This window comes from Saccopteryx leptura, chromosome 2 (genome assembly GCF_036850995.1).
Source record: "Saccopteryx leptura isolate mSacLep1 chromosome 2, mSacLep1_pri_phased_curated, whole genome shotgun sequence".
Lineage (NCBI taxonomy): Eukaryota > Metazoa > Chordata > Mammalia > Chiroptera > Emballonuridae > Saccopteryx > Saccopteryx leptura.
This window is the reverse complement of record NC_089504.1, coordinates 262,701,282-262,717,347: the sequence shown is the minus strand read 5'-3', so window position 1 is coordinate 262,717,347 and position 16,066 is coordinate 262,701,282. Positions and strand designations below refer to the sequence as shown.

General features: G+C 44.5%; 1 protein-coding gene across 4 annotated transcripts in view; it reads left to right on the top strand.

The window, feature by feature from the left end:
* The window catches only part of ABL2 (ABL proto-oncogene 2, non-receptor tyrosine kinase), a 74,132-nt gene that overhangs the window by 52,128 nt on the left and 5,938 nt on the right, over positions 1-16,066 (top strand). For all 4 annotated transcript variants that reach the window (XM_066361637.1, XM_066361635.1, XM_066361638.1 and 1 more), the window contains exons 3-9: positions 3,417-3,712; positions 7,392-7,664; positions 9,132-9,216; positions 10,259-10,436; positions 12,207-12,391; positions 13,661-13,813; positions 15,540-15,629. In XM_066361637.1, the coding sequence (XP_066217734.1) occupies positions 3,417-3,712; positions 7,392-7,664; positions 9,132-9,216; positions 10,259-10,436; positions 12,207-12,391; positions 13,661-13,813; positions 15,540-15,629 (1,260 nt within the window). The remainder of the gene's footprint in view (positions 1-3,416; positions 3,713-7,391; positions 7,665-9,131; positions 9,217-10,258; positions 10,437-12,206; positions 12,392-13,660; positions 13,814-15,539; positions 15,630-16,066) is intronic.

Genomic DNA, 16,066 nt, shown 5'->3' with positions numbered 1-16,066 from the left:
CATTTAGAAGGCAGGCCTCCATTCAAGGAATGTTACCCTTAAATAAAATTTTTATATATATAACGTTTTTTAACCCAGTCAGATTCATCAAAAGCAGAAATGCTTAGAACTGAGTTCTCAAGCTGGGGTGTAAGTATGGCCCCGCGTGGGTGTGGCTGGCGGCATGTGTGTGTGTGCCAGGGGGTGTCGGAGGCACAGGGAAAGCGGAGTGCAGTATCTCCTGGTGCCTGCGTACTTAAATTTGTATGGGTGTGAGGTGTGCGTTCATGCAAGGGGAGGAAATGTTTACACAGTTTCAGGATAAAACAAAGGACTTCATAGAAATTTTATACTTTGGGTTAGTCTGAGCTACAACAGACCCTTTACACCTTACTGATACTTCTGTGGAGAAGTTTGTGAAACTGTGACTCAGAACATTCTTCTCTAGATAAAATTTGCATGTCAGTATTTTCCAAATAGCTCAGTCACCAAGGAAACATTGATAAAGCAAGTGTGTTGAATCCTCCATTACCACTACGGCAGCCACTGTTGTGGGTGGGATCGCCTTTACTTTATAGCCTACAGTGATTTCTCGTAACACCCATAAAATGCCAGATTTCTAGAGCAGGCTCTTCTTCTTAGTATAAAGGGATGTTATACTAAAGCTATTTTATGGTTTTAAACACAAGAAAATATATTTTAAAGATAAAATAACAGTACTTCCTTTTCCTTTGAAGGTGGTGGTTTGCTTGAATTATAAAACAAAGTTCTCCTAGGATTCCTCTGTCAGTGGGGCCTGTGTTTTGGTATCTCTGCCAGTCCATACCCTTGTCAGTTTCCCTCCACAGTAGAAAATTCTCCTAACTGCCAAAAAAAGAGTCAAGTAGACAAAAACCTAGGGTGTTTCACTGTATCCTAATTGTGATGGCCTGTTCTTACCAGTTCTCTGTAAGGAAGCAACAATAATATACGTGGTTAAGGACCTACTGGTTACCTCTTTCAGTTCTTTTTTTTTTTCTTTTTTCTTTTTTTTCCTGAAGCTGGAAACGGGGAGGCAGTCAGACAGACTCCCGCATGCGCCCGACCGGGATCCACCCGGCACGCCCACCAGGGGGCGATGCTCTGCCCATTCTGGGTGTTGCTCTGTCGCGACCAGAGCCACTCTAGCGCCTGGGGCAGAGGCCAGGGAGCCATTCCCAGCTCCCGGGCCATCTTTTGCTCCAGTGGAGCCTTGGCTGCGGGAGGGGAAGAGAGAGACAGAGAGGAAGGAGAGGGGGAGGGGTGGAGAGGCAGATGGGCGCCTCTCCTGTGTGCCCTGGCCAGGAATCGAACCCGGGACTTCCGCACGCCAGGCCGACGCTCTACCACTGAGCCAACTGGCCAGGGCCACCTCTTTCAGTTCTTGTGAAGTGAAAGAGAAAGGCTGTGGAGCGAGTTTTGTTTTTCTAGCAGTGAGGTCTTCTTCTTGTGCATTTCCACCGCCACACCACCCAGACCCCTATCTGTCTGTACATGTGTGTACTCTATATATTGATGTCATGTGTATGTGAGTCTGTGCTCCTGGCGTTTTTTCTCATTGGCTGTCTCCCATCCAGGTGTCTTGGGTGAGAATGGAGGGGCTAATAACATGGTCCTGTGCTCAACAGGGCTGTTGAAAAAAGAGATGGCTGCCAGAGGGAGGACTGTTTGTCCTTATTAGTCTTTGCCTGATAACCACTGGGCTTAGTCGTTGCCTGATAACCACTGGGCTATGTGCTTTTGATTTGGCTTTTTTTCTGCTTTCTAACATTGAGAAGTACATGTAAATTTTAGAGAAAGGCTTGCCTCTTGACTAGGGGCCTAAGGTCTTAGAAGGATTGTTGAGATTATCAGTTATTACTAATGATAGCTCTTTCACTTTCCCTGTTTGTGCTGCAAGTGTAGTAGGGGCAAAGTGTATGTGATGGGGTCTAACACTGATTATACAACTTCAGTGGAGGAATCAAGGACATTGAAGTCAACAGCAAAGATACTCTGAGTAACTTGAGTCTTGGGTTCCAACATGAGACTCGGCTTCCTTTCCCACACACTAATTTTAGAGGAGTGGATAGGAGTGACTCATTCTTCATGGGGAATGGGAGGGAAACTGGGAAACTATAACTATTTAAAACTTGAGTCCTGGCAAAGAGCAAAGATTGTGCTTTGGGAGTCCTTATTGCTCACCTCCCATCCCCCATACAGTTTTCTTTCTGCAAATATTGCTGAAGCTCTGTAGTCTGTGCTTTTGTGGGTTTTTTTGTTTTTTTTTTACAGAGGCAGAGATAGACAGGGACAGACAGACAGGAACGGAGAGAGATGAGAAGCATCAATCATTAGTTTTTCATTGTGCGTTGCGACTTCTTAGTTGTTCATTGATTGCTTTCTCATATGTGCCTTGACCACGGGCCTTCAGCAGACCGAGTAACCCCTTGCTGGAGCCAGCGATCTTGGGTCCAAGCTGGTGAGCTTTTTGCTCAAGCCAGATGAGCCCGCACTCAAGCTGGCGACCTCGGGTCTCGAACCTGGGTCCTTCCGCATCCCAGTCTGATGCTCTATCCACTGCGCCACCACCTGGTCAGGCGCTTTTGTGTTTTTTTTACATTGATGGTTTTGTTGCCATGGTGCCAAGTGAAATTTAGAAGGAACATGTTTCCCATGGCTAATCCCTAATCTTTGGTTGCTTGTTAGTGTTGAACTTTATATAAGATACATTCCTTGGCAAACTGTTTTGGGAGATAAGTGAATTTTATTTTAATTTTATGAAGGGTGAGACTAGGTCATTTTCCAGCCATTTGAGTAACCTTTGTATCTCAACTTACTACCATATGTGGAATTTTCCAGACATTTTTAGTTGGTGTAAAAACCTTTAAAAGCCAGTAGTAAATGCCAGAAGGCCACTTCTAACTATGCTTCTTTTGTTTAAGCTACAAGCTAAAGAGATCAATGAGGATATGATGAACAGCCAAGTTTGTTTTCATTATTAAAAAAAAAATTGTTGGCGTAAAAGTTCCTGATTCATTTTAAAGTGAGTTTAAAGTTTGACAGTAGGCTGCTCTTTTTTTTATTTGTTTGTTTGTGACAGAGACAGAGTCAGAGAGAGGGACAGATAGGGACAGACAGACAGGAACGGAGAGAGATGAGAAACATCAATTCTTCATTGCAGCTCCTCAGTTGTTCATTGATTGCTTTCTCATATGTCCCTTGATTGGGGGCGGGGCTACAGCAGAGTGAGTGACCCCTAGCTTGAGCCAGCAACCTTGGGCTCAAGCTGGTGACCTTGGAGTCTCGAACCTGGGTCCTCCACATCCCAGTCTGATGCTCTATCCACTGTGCCAGCGCCTGGTCAGGCAGTAGGCTGTTCTTATTTGAGATAAAGTCTTAACATCATCTGTTCTGTTCTGTGATGACCTCATGGCTAGGTGAAAAGCTACGAGTCCTTGGCTACAACCAGAATGGTGAATGGAGTGAAGTTCGCTCTAAGAATGGCCAAGGCTGGGTGCCGAGCAACTACATCACCCCGGTCAACAGCCTGGAAAAGCATTCCTGGTACCACGGCCCCGTGTCACGCAGTGCAGCAGAGTATCTCCTGAGCAGCTTAATCAACGGCAGTTTCCTGGTGCGAGAAAGTGAGAGCAGTCCCGGGCAGCTGTCCATCTCGCTGAGGTACGAGGGGCGCGTGTATCACTACAGGATCAACACCGCCACCGACGGCAAGGTGAGACCGGCCACCAGCTCTGCACGGGCACTGGTTGGCTGCTCTGTGGAAATGGGACGCAGAATGACTAAAGAATATAGTTTTTATATCTCACATGACAGAAAATAATCACTGGTGTGAGTTTGAGCTGCTTGGCATGTTAGAGAGACCTTATTCTTTTCAAAAGAATATAGTAATGGGAATTTAAAACAGTATTAATAATTGAATAATGAACTCGATGTGAACAATGAAGGAAACTGCAGGATAAGTTAGCTGTTCTAGTCATCATTAATATATAAAGAGAAACATACACATCTAAGACATTGTACAGAATTCATAAATTAATGCTTGTATCTGAAAATTATTATAATCTCTACCAACAAGTTCACAGAGTAAGAATTTAGGCTCCTAAGACTGATGTTGATCATTAATGTGTGGTAATATAAATAGATGAATTGTTTAGCAATTTACATGTTGGAAAGACCAACCAGTTTAGGATGGTTGTGTTAGAATAGAATTGTTTTACTTTATGAACTATAAAATGTAGACTTAGGTCAGTTCTTTCATTGAATAGTGCATTTGGGTTGAGTGGTGTCTTCCATTCTTTTCCTCTAACCCAGTGGTAGTCAACCTGGTCCCTACCGCCCACTAGTGGGCATTCCAGCTTTCATGATGGGCGGTAGCGGAGCAACCAAAGTATAAATAAAAAGATAGATTTAACTATAGTATGTTGTTTTATAAAGATTTATTCTGCCAAACTTAGCAAAAATCTGACATAAAGTACTTGGTAAGTAATTATTATTATATGCTTTAACTTGCTGTAACTCTGCTTTATAAATTTTATAAAGTAAAGTTACTTCCCTACTTTATAAATCACCATTACTGTGGAACTGGTGGGTGGTTAGATAATTTACTACTAACAGAGATACAAAAGTAGGTATAAAAAGGTTGACTACCCGTGCTCTATGTGATGTGCAGAGTGAGAGGCTTTGGAGCAAGCAGACTTGCTCTGCTGTGTAACTCTGCCATTTACTTGTAACTTTGTGATCTTACATAAGCCTCAGTTTCCCATCCCGCTCTATTGGATTCTTGTGAGGATTAAATGAAATAATTTCTGTAAAACATATGGCTGATATAAAGTAGGAAATAAGAAAATCATGAATTCTTTCTCTTTTGCACCATCTTATAGATCAGTGGTTCTCAACCTGTGGGTCGCGACCCCAGTGGGGGTCGAACGACCAAAACACAGGGATTGCCTAAAGCCATCGGAAATACATATTTTATTTAAATATTTATTTTATTTAAATATGTATTTCCGATGGCTTGATGGCTTTAGGCGACCCTTGTGTTTTGGTCGTTCGATCCCCGCCGGGGTTGCGACCCACAGGTTGAGAACCGCTGTTATAGATACATTGTCTCTTGGTGAAACCAAATAGAATCAGATAACTAATAATATACAAGAGACCAGGAGCTATATACTTCTGGTTATATACCCTACAGAAAGAAGTGCGTATGTGTACAGAAGGCATGTACAAGAATGTTCATAGCAGCAGTAGTTATAATAGCCCAAAACTAGAAACTCCCAACTGTCTAAAAATAATAGAATAAATAAATTGTAGTATGTTCATAAAATGCAGTCTCATACAACAAAGGTGAACATAGTACTGTACACACATCAAGAAAACTACGGCCTGCCAGCTGCTTACTATTGTCAATAAGATTGGATTGGAACACAGCCACACTCATTTGTTTATTTATTGTCTGTGGCTGCTCTCTTATTATTATAGCAAATTTGAGTATTTGCAACAGAGATGCTATGGCCACAAGTCTAAAATATTTACTGTCTGGCCCTAAGGTTTTGATCCCTGTCGTCGATGACTGACTCTGACACACATACCTGAGTGAGGGATTATGATGGGTGGGGGGGTGATGCCCATGGGGAAGGGGTTTCTTTGTGGGGAGATAAAAATGTCCTAGGGTTAGACAGTGGTAATGGTTGGACAGCTTTGGGAATCTTCCAACACCACTGAACTGTACATTTGAAAGTGGTGAATTTTATGGTATAGGAATTATATCAATGAAAAAGCTGAGCATCCTAGACATTTTGTAAACTTGGATGAATAGATAATATTTCTGGCTGTGTTAAAATTTTTTTTAGTATAATTTTTAATGTAAGATACAGTGAATTGGCAGAGTTGTTGCAAAATGACAAAATTCAGTTCTAGTCAGTGAGGTAACAGCCTAGGCATCTAGATTAAAAAATGGGCCCTGCTGTCTCGAGTTGTGTTAGCATTTTAATGCTATAAAATACTATGTCAATCTCTTAAAATTCTGGCTTTCCGTAGTCTGTATTAGACACGCTGGTTTTATATTTTACTTATGCTTTAAGATTTAGAATTTTTAAATGTATTTTTGCCCTGAATTAAGTGTTAATTTGATGAAAACTCTGCTTTTAAAATCATCACTTAAGCCTGACCAGGTGGTGGCACAGTGGATAGAGCGTTGGACTGGGATGCAGAGGACCCAGGTTTGAGACTCTGAAGTCGCCAGCTTGTGTGCAGGTTCATCTGGTTTGAGCAAAGCTCACCAGCTTGAGCCCAAGGTCACTGGCTTGAGCAAGGGGTTACTTGCTCTGCTGTAGCCTCCTGGTCAAGGCACATATGAGAAAGCTATCAATGAACAACTAAAGTGCCACAGTGAAAAATTGATGCTTCTCGTCTCTCTCCCTTCCTGTCTGTCTGTCCCTATCTGTCCTTCTCTCTGACTCTCTGTCAAAAAAAAAAAAAAAATCAATGGGTTCTAATAAATTTAAAAACTTGAAAAAAAAGTTGAGTGAAGAAAGCAGACACAGAACACCTTGATTGATTCCGTTTGTGTCGAGTTCAGAAGCTGGCCAGGCCATCTGAGGGGTTGGAAGTCAGCAGCGCAGCCACCTTTGTGGGATGGGGGTGGGGACACAAGGGAAGCCCTGGGCTGCGATGGTAGATTCTCGGTATGGGAGATGCTGACATGGGTGAGTTCATTTATAACAGTTAGTACTTCTCCATTGATTAATTGTATATTTTTCTGTATACAAGAAAAAAAATTTTTTAAATAAGCTCCCTTGGAAAAGAAGGCCCAAAGACTGCAGTCTTTCTTTACACTTATTGCTTATCACAGATTAACTACTGTGTTCCTAACGGACTCTGAAATAAAATCGTGTCTCTTTTTTTAACAGCCTAGACACTTAAAAGCACATTCTAATTAAATAAAAATTATAAGTTATTTGACTATCCTTGCTCTCCCCCCCAATCTAAATTGGTGGTTTTCAAATTATGTTCTGTGCAAGATTCTAAAAGGGGTATTTGATAACCCACAGGAGGCCGAGTTCCCTCTGGCCTGCTTTCATCGGAGACTCTCTCCCTTTATTTGTCTAATATATCTGGGTTCCACAGTCCTCATGCTTTAAAAGTATTTGAAGTCCAGGGAGATATCCAGGAAGCTTCTCCCCCAGACCAGGGCTGATTGCAGACGTGCAGGAGGAGTGGCTTACGGTTAAGCTGAGGTTCTGTTTTCCCTGCAGCATCTTTAATTCTTTCGTCTACCTCTATAGGATAACCTCGCAGCTTTATGTCTTCAGACCAGTGAAATGACGGGCTTTTAAAACAGTGTCCTCTCTCTTTTCAAGTTGGTTTAGCTGTCCTCCTGCCTTTCTCTCCAGGTGTATGTGACTGCCGAGAGCCGCTTCAGCACCTTGGCAGAGCTTGTCCACCACCACTCCACTGTGGCAGACGGGCTGGTGACCACACTGCACTACCCCGCCCCCAAATGCAACAAGCCTACCGTTTACGGTGTGTCCCCAATCCACGACAAGTGGGAAATGGAACGAACAGACATCACCATGAAGCACAAACTTGGGGGTGGTCAGTATGGAGAGGTTTACGTTGGTGTCTGGAAAAAATACAGCCTGACCGTTGCAGTGAAAACACTGAAGGTGGGTTGCTGAGAATCACAGTTTACAGGTGTCCCTTTCTTTTGTGCTGAATCACTCGGAAATACCAGCGTGCCCTTCTTTAACTTTGGAACACTTTCCACCCACTGATGCCAAGCACATCAGCAGATTGTGATGATCAGTCCTCGTGCCATTGCTGACAGAGCAGGGGCAGAGTATTCCCTGCAGTGCAGTGAAACCCACATGCAGGGAAGTTTGTCTCTGGAGGCTGTTGATGTAGATGTTAGTGGGAGGTTAGCAGCAAATTACAAGTTATTAAAGCAAAACAACATGTTTTGCTTCCTTAGCATGACTCCTGCTGAACAGAATTCTTCATGCATTGTTCCCAGACTCTTTCTCCCTCTCCTCTCTCCCTCCCTTCCCCTCTCCCTGCCCCTTCATCTCCCTGCCTCTTGCTCCCATATCTCCATGAGAAGAGATCATTTTTTGTTCTTAATATTCACAGAAGTCTTCTTCCTGACTCATGCTCTCTTCTTTAAACATCCTGGTATCAGATGGCAGGGTTTTCACTCAGTGCTCTCTGAGAGTCCCCTGTGTGCCTCAGTGGCTCTGTCATATTGCTGCTGGGGGCTGATCTGCAGCTATGAGTCATGGTCAGTTTGTGTTAGCAAGCAATTATTAGGCGTATTCTGAATGTGAAATGATATTGAGGCCTTGCAAACATGCATTGCACCTTAAGGAATCTGTCAGGCAGCTGACTGCCATGTCTCCTCTCTCAGAGGCTGAGAAATCTTGGAAAGGAAACTGTCAGAGCTGGCATCCACGACTCCCCGTCCCTCCCCTGTGCATTTTAGTTGTGACAGGATGTGATTGCTGAATTTTGCTCACCCTGCTAATTTTTACTATTTGTATAATTTGTATAATTTTTAAATATTGTATATATATATATTTTTTGTATTTTTCCAAAGCTGGAAATGGGGAGGCAGAGACTCCCGCATGTGCCTGACTGGGATCCACCTGGCATGCCCACCAGGGGGCGATGCTCTGCCCATCTGGGGCATTGCTCTGCTGCAACCAGAGCCATTCTAGTGCCTGAGGCAGAGGCCATGGAGCCATCCTCAGCGTCCGGGCCAACTTTGCTCCAATGGAGCCTCGGCTGTGGGAGGGGAAGAGACAGACAGAGAGGAAGGAGAGGGGGAGGGGTGGAGAAGCAGATGGGCGCTTCTCCTGTGTGCCCTGGCCGGGAATCGAACCCGGGACTCTTGCACACCAGGCCGATGCTCTACCACTGACCCAACCGGCCAGGGCTAAATATTGTATAAATTTAAAGACATTTTTGTTTTTTAATCAGACTTCTGTAGACCATATTAGGTTATAATAAAATTTCTAAATGTGTATGTTAAAATATTCAGAAGATGCCTTCTTTTAAAGCTGAAGTTTTAGGCTGTGAGCTGATTAACGTGGCTAAGATGGGCTTTGTCCCTTTTCTTTGTCCCCGTCCCCATGCAGGAGGACACCATGGAGGTGGAGGAGTTCCTGAAGGAGGCCGCAGTGATGAAGGAGATCAAGCACCCGAACCTGGTGCAGCTCTTAGGTGAGGAGCTGCCTGATGTAGGTCCCCCCCAGGTGCTCATCCCCCCACAGTGCTCGTCCCCCCAGGTGGTCGTCCCCCCACAGTGCTCATCCCCCCACGGTGCTCGTCCCCCCAGGTGGTTGTCCCCAGCCCTGTTCCCTCTAAACCCTCCTCTCATCAACACGGTGAAAGCTTCAGGTGTGAGCCCACCTCGTCAGTGGCTGTTATTTCCATCAGCAGGCTCTGTTTACAAATTGCCTGAGAAATGGTGGCCTTGTTGACTGCAATATCTAAAACTGCCTGGTTTGTGGTGATTGCCCCACATTCTAGGTTCAGAACTATTCAAAAATGATTCCAGATCAAAACTTGTCACAAAATAATGAGACGTTAAACAAGAGACTGTTAAAAAGAAGCAAATAAAAAATCATGACCATACCCATCAATTTCCCTTTCCATGTAGAAAGTGCTGTGCCCTGGTAGACAGGCTTTTCACCTGTTCAGGCCACAAGGAAGCCAGTGTCTGCACCCTGTGCCCGTTTCAAAACAGAGCCACTTTCTTGGGATGTTCATATTGGGCCAAACTATCCCAAAGGAAATAGTTTCTTGTTGGTTCTTTACAAAGACTATGTCATGACTATAGAAACAGGTATCTTTTTACAAAGCGTTGCTCCAAGCTGGGTTCAGTCTTCATCATATGCACAATTGCGGTTCCTTTTAGATCAGCATCATCAGCACGCAGTTGTGAATGGCATCACGAGCAGACACAGAGCTCCAGAAAGTTTGGTCTTCCTGGCCCCTTGTGGAATTTATACAAGTAACTCTGCTTTTGTCCAACCAGCAAACACTCAAGTGCATATGCATTTCCAGAATTATATAATGGAAGTAGAGACTCCCTTATCAACCATCTTCTTAACTTGGCTATATTATTTTCAGAGAATGTGATGGCAAGAAGGGAAAAGGTTACTGCCAAACTAGATTTTAAAAATTGTTGTGTATTTTTGCCAAAGTGGTTTTGAATGTTTGAACGTATACTGGAGAAACAAGCTTCACTTTGAACTGTCAGGTGTGTGCACTCTGGAGCCTCCATTTTACATTGTGACGGAATACATGCCCTACGGGAACTTGCTCGATTATCTCCGGGAATGCAACCGGGAGGAGGTGACTGCGGTTGTCCTGCTTTACATGGCCACACAGATCTCGTCTGCTATGGAGTACTTAGAAAAGAAGAATTTCATCCATAGGTTTGTAAAACCCGGTTATTCCTCAGGATGAACCATGGAGGTACCTTGCCTGTCATGCAGATAAAGGGAAGAGTGTGGGAACTTGCCCAGAAATGTTCATGATTCAGAAAAGTCGTTTTCCCTTTCACAGGGCCCATTATGATGTTATTTCAATTTTACACCTGGGTACTCTGATTAAAGTATTAATGAGGGGCTTTCTCTGTTCTCTAAACAGAAAGCTCTTTATTTTGCCCAGGGCTGTATTCCATAGCCTTTTGCTCCATCTAGAGGCTTAATTTAAAAAATAGTTTTCTGTCTTAGTGAAGAACTTAAACCCTTGTAGGAAAGTATTTGTTGCTCACCTCTGAAACCTATCCCTGTGTGCAGTTGACCCTTGAACAACATGGGTTTGAACTGTGAGGGTCCACTTATAACAGATTTTTTTCTTCAATAAATATGTGTAGGTCTGTAAATGTATTTTCTTCCTTATGATTTTCTTAATATCATTTTTTCTCTAGCTTGCTTTATTGTAAGAATGTAGTATATAGGCCCTGGCCGGTTGGCTCAGTGGTAGAGCGTCGGCCTGGCGTGCAGAACTCCCGGGTTCGATTCCCGGCCAGGGCACACAGAAGAAGCACCCATCTGCTTCTCCACCCCTCCCCGTCTCCTTCCTCTCTGTCTCTCTCTCCCCCCCTCCTGCAGCGAGGCTCCATTGGAGCAAAGATGGCCTGGGCGCTGGCGATTGCTCCTTGGCCTCTGCCCCAGGCGCTGGAGTGGCTCTGGTCGCGACAGAGCGACGCCCCGGAGGGGGAGAGCATCGCCCCCTAGTGGGCAGAGCGTCGCCCCCTGGTGGGCATGCCAGGTGGATCCCAGTCGGGCTCATGCGGGAGTTTGTCTTACTGTCTCTCCCCGTTTCCAGCTTCAGAAAAAAAAATTAAAAGAATGCAGTATATAAGCCCTGGCCGGTTGGCTCAGTGGTAGAGCGTCGGCCTAGCGTGCGGAGGACCCGGGTTCGATTCCCGGCCAGGGCACACAGGAGAAGCGCCCATTTGCTTCTCCACCCCTCCGCCGCGCTTTCCTCTCTGTCTCTCTCTTCCCCTCCCGCAGCCGAGGCTCCATTGGAGCAGAGATGGCCCGGGCGCTGGGGATGGCTCTGTGGCCTCTGCCTCAGGCGCTGGAGTGGCTCTGGTCGCAATATGGCGACGCCCAGGATGGGCAGAGCATCGCCCCCTGGTGGGCAGAGCGTCGCCCCTGGTGGGCGTGCCGGGTGGATCCCGGTCGGGCACATGCGGGAGTCTGTCTGACTGTCTCTCCCTGTTTCCAGCTTCAGAAAAATGAAAAAAAAAAAAAAAAAAAAAAAGAATGCAGTATATAATGTATATAACATAGAAAAGACGTTTTAATTATTATCTGTAAGGTTTCCAGTCAACAGTAGGCTATTAGTAGTTAAGTTTTGGGGGAGTCAAAGTTATACATAGGTTGATGGGATGGGCATGGGGTTGGCAACCCTAACACTCGCATTGTTCAAGTGTCAACTGTGCTTATGAATAGGCACCTATTTTCTGAAGCTTGCTTTATTCAGCATGATGTAACTGCCTCTTGATAAGTGCTCTACAAGTGATATATAATTAGTGGCCTTCTACCATGTTAGTGATTATCACAGGATACTGCCATATCTGAGAGCATTTACTTATCAACTCTGCTTGTAGCACAAAGAACAAATAATAAAGCGTTCATGGTCACTTTCCTTACCACCTGAATAGAATCACATTAGGGTTCTCTTTCCCACAGAGATCTTGCAGCTCGGAACTGCCTAGTGGGAGAAAACCATGTAGTAAAAGTGGCTGACTTTGGCTTAAGTAGATTGATGACTGGAGATACCTACACTGCTCATGCTGGAGCCAAATTTCCTATTAAGTGGACAGCACCGGAGAGTCTTGCCTACAATACCTTCTCAATTAAATCTGATGTCTGGGGTAAGGTTGGAAGGGGCCTTTTTCTGCATGTGTTATTTTGTTTTCTTTGTAAATGCTCTTAATTGTCTAAAGCTTCTCTTTTATATGACCAGTATCCTCTGCCTTGACCCCCATCCTCTTCAGTCATTCAGCAAGTACTTATAAAATACCGACTGTCTGCCAAGCATTGTGCTAGGCTCTTAGCATAGGAAGAAAGTAAAAAATAGAAGTCCCTGCTTCAAGGAGCCCACCGGCTAGCCCTCGTATTGCATTGGAGTCTAATGATCCTCTCTGTGAGGTGCCCTCTTTTCCCCGTTAGGCTTTAGAGCTCATGGGCAGGGTGCTGGGATACACAGAGTAGCACCTCTTGTCGGGAGGCCCGCTGCAGTTCACCCAGCTGCTACTGCCATGCACAGCAGTGTGATGTAGAAGGGGCTCAGTGGACTGCACACGTCTGGGACTCGGGGTTGTAGGCCAATAGAAATAGTTGTAGGATCCTGAGTCACTCTTTACCAGAAATCTCAAACAGAAATAACCAGTGACAAAATCAAATTCTTTTTTCTAGTGTGGTTTTTATCTGATTTTAAATGAGTTCATCTTTATATTTACTCTAACATTAGCTGAAATAAAAACAGTGACTCTCATTAGATCATAAATTGTTCTAAGAATTTTTTTTTTTTTTTTGGTGACAGAGACAGAGTCAGAGAGAGGGACAGATAGGGACAGACAGACAGGAAGGGAGAGAGATGAGAAACATCAGTTCTTCGTTGCGGCTTTTTAGTTGTTCATTGATTGATTTCTCGTATGTGCCTTGACTGCGGGCCTTCAGCAGACCGAGTAACCTGTTGTTCAAGCTAGTGATCTTGGGCTCAAGCTGGTGAGTCATGCTCAAACCGGATGAGCCTGCGCTCAAGCTGGTGACCTCAGGGTCTCGAACCTGGGTCCTCCACATCCCAGTCCAACACTCTATTCACTGCGCCACCGCCTGGTCAGGCAAGAAAAGTTTTGATTGTGCCTCAGACTCCTTAAGTGGTCATAGTTTAGTCTCCTTCATTGTAGTAAAGGAAATCTGAAGCAAAGATGGAAAATATAAAGAAAACCATCTTGAGGTTACACCTGAAGTATTCCTGTCCTGTGACAGGTATATTAGAAGGGCAAGTCATGCTATAAGAGTTAGAAGAGTATACGTTGGGTAACTGGAATGTTACCTAAATTTGGAAGATAATAACCTAATGATATAAAATAAATAATCAGAGAAGAAACATTAAGCTCTTTTTCTTCCTTATGCAGCTTTTGGGGTACTGTTGTGGGAAATTGCTACCTATGGAATGTCACCATATCCCGGTATTGACCTGTCTCAGGTCTACGATCTACTGGAAAAGGGATATCGAATGGAACAGCCTGAAGGGTGCCCCCCTAAGGTTTATGAACTTATGAGAGCATGTGAGTATTTTTGCTTATTTTAATTTTAAAGGTTTGAGCCAGCAATTCAGGGTGATTAACAGACTTGCAAATATTTTTCCTGTCAGTGTTAGTTTGAATCCATCCTCATGGTCTATAAAAAGTTGGTCATTGGTCAGCCAGTTGGCATATCATGTTATACCATTGAGTCTTACTGAAGTCCTAAGAATCATTGTCCATGGCCAATATATTGAGCCAATTTCCCAGAAACATTGGTAGATTTAAAAAAAAATATTTATTGATTTTTAGAGGAGAGAGAGAGATGAGGGGAGGAGTGGGAAGTATCAGTTTGTAGTTGCTTCTTGTGTGTGCCTTGACTGGGCAAGCCTGGGGTTTCAAACCGGCGACCTCAGCATTCCGGATCAGCTCTCTATTCACTGTGCCACCACAGCCAGGCAAGTACATTTAATAGGATAACAAGAAATTGGGCTTGAAGTTTAGGTAGGGGAAGACTGCTTTTAACTAGATAAAAATGATTGCTAAAGACCAGGGAGAATGGCCTGACCAGGCAATGGCACAGTGGATAGAGCGTCAGACTGGGATGCAGAAGACACAGGTTCAGAACCTCAAGGTTGCTGGCTTGAGTGCAGGGTCGCTGGCTTGGACCCAAGGTCGCTGGCTTGAGCAAGGGGTCACTTGCTCTGCTGTAGCCCACTGGTCAAGGCATATATGAGAAAGCAATCAATGAACAACTCAGATGCTGCAATGAAGAATCCATGCTTCCCCTGGCCGGTTGGCTCAGTGGTAGAGCGTCGGCCTGGCGTGTAGAAGTCCCGGGTTCGATTCCCGGCCAGGGCACACAGGAGAAGCGCCTATTTGCTTCTTCACCCCTCCCCCTCTCCTTCCTCTCTGTCTCTCTCTTCCCTCCCGCAGCTGAGGCTCCATTGGAGCAAAATTTGCCTGGGCGCTGGGGATGGCTCCTTGGCCTCTGTCCCAGGCGCTAGAGTGGCTCTGGTGGCGGCAGAGCGACGCCCCCTGGTGGGCGTGCCGGGTGGATCCCGGTCGGGCGCATGCGGGAGTCTGTCTGACTGTCTCTCCCAGTTTCTAGCTTCAGAAAAATACAAAAAAAAAAGAATCCATGCTTCTCATCTCTCACCCTTCCTGTCTGTCCTTATCTGTCCGTCTCCCTCTCTCACTCACAAAAAAAAAAAAAAGATTTAAGACCAGGGAGAACATATGGAAGTCACCTCTATGATAATAAACAATGCATCTGACTTTTTGAAGACAGGAAAAGGGAAATGGTCGTAGTGAATTAAATTGCAGTTGTGTCTGAGCATAAATCTTCTTTTCTCATTGAGCCATCGGCATTGTCTGCTATCCTTTGTTAAATGTGAACTGCAAGCTCCTTCTTTCTGATGCCTGTTATATTTCTGAATGTGCACAGCTCATGATTTCTAAGGATAAGAGTGAGTTTGAAGACAGGTTTAACTTCTTTTATTTTTCCGGTAGAAGAAAACTTGCCATTTTCTAAATTATCTCCCCACCCCTCCTTATCCCTAAAGTGGAGGAATAGAGCTGAGGCTGCACAGAAGGACCCTTCCTAGGAAGTGGGTTCCTCACCCCCGAGTTGAGCTGAGAGGCAGCTGCCTCACTGTTACTGTGAACACGCTGTGACTCCGCATTAACAAGCACACGTCATGATGTCGGGTGTGCCGCTGGATGCTTCATTCCTGCAGGGAGCTTTTCATATTTCCTCCTTTGTTGCTAGGCTGGAAGTGGAGCCCTGCCGACAGGCCCTCTTTTGCTGAAACACATCAAGCTTTTGAAACCATGTTCCATGATTCCAGCATTTCCGAAGGTGAGAAGCTGTTGGTTCACTGTTGAGGGCTGTTTCTGGGTGGTAAGAACATTTCAAAAATGGTAGACGCTGTAGTTTGGGGCTGCATTTCCGGATATTGAGTTCTCGGCCTTCATTCTTGTTTTGATCTTTTTTTGTTGTTTTATTTTTAATGTCTGTGTTTCTATCATACTTAAAATATAATTTCAATATTAAAAATTAACTCAGTTTCTTCATAAAGAGAATAATTCAATACTTTAAGCATTAACACTTATGTAGGGAAGAGAAGATGGAAAAATGAGTCTGAAAATGTTCCAACTCCTTGAAGCATACCTACAAGGGCAGAACCAAGCTATAAAAGCAATATCCAGAAATTTCGTTTCTGGAAATAGGTGCTAAGGAAATAATTTAGGGCGTGACCAGAGATTTTGCCACAAGGATGTTACATCAGAGTGTAG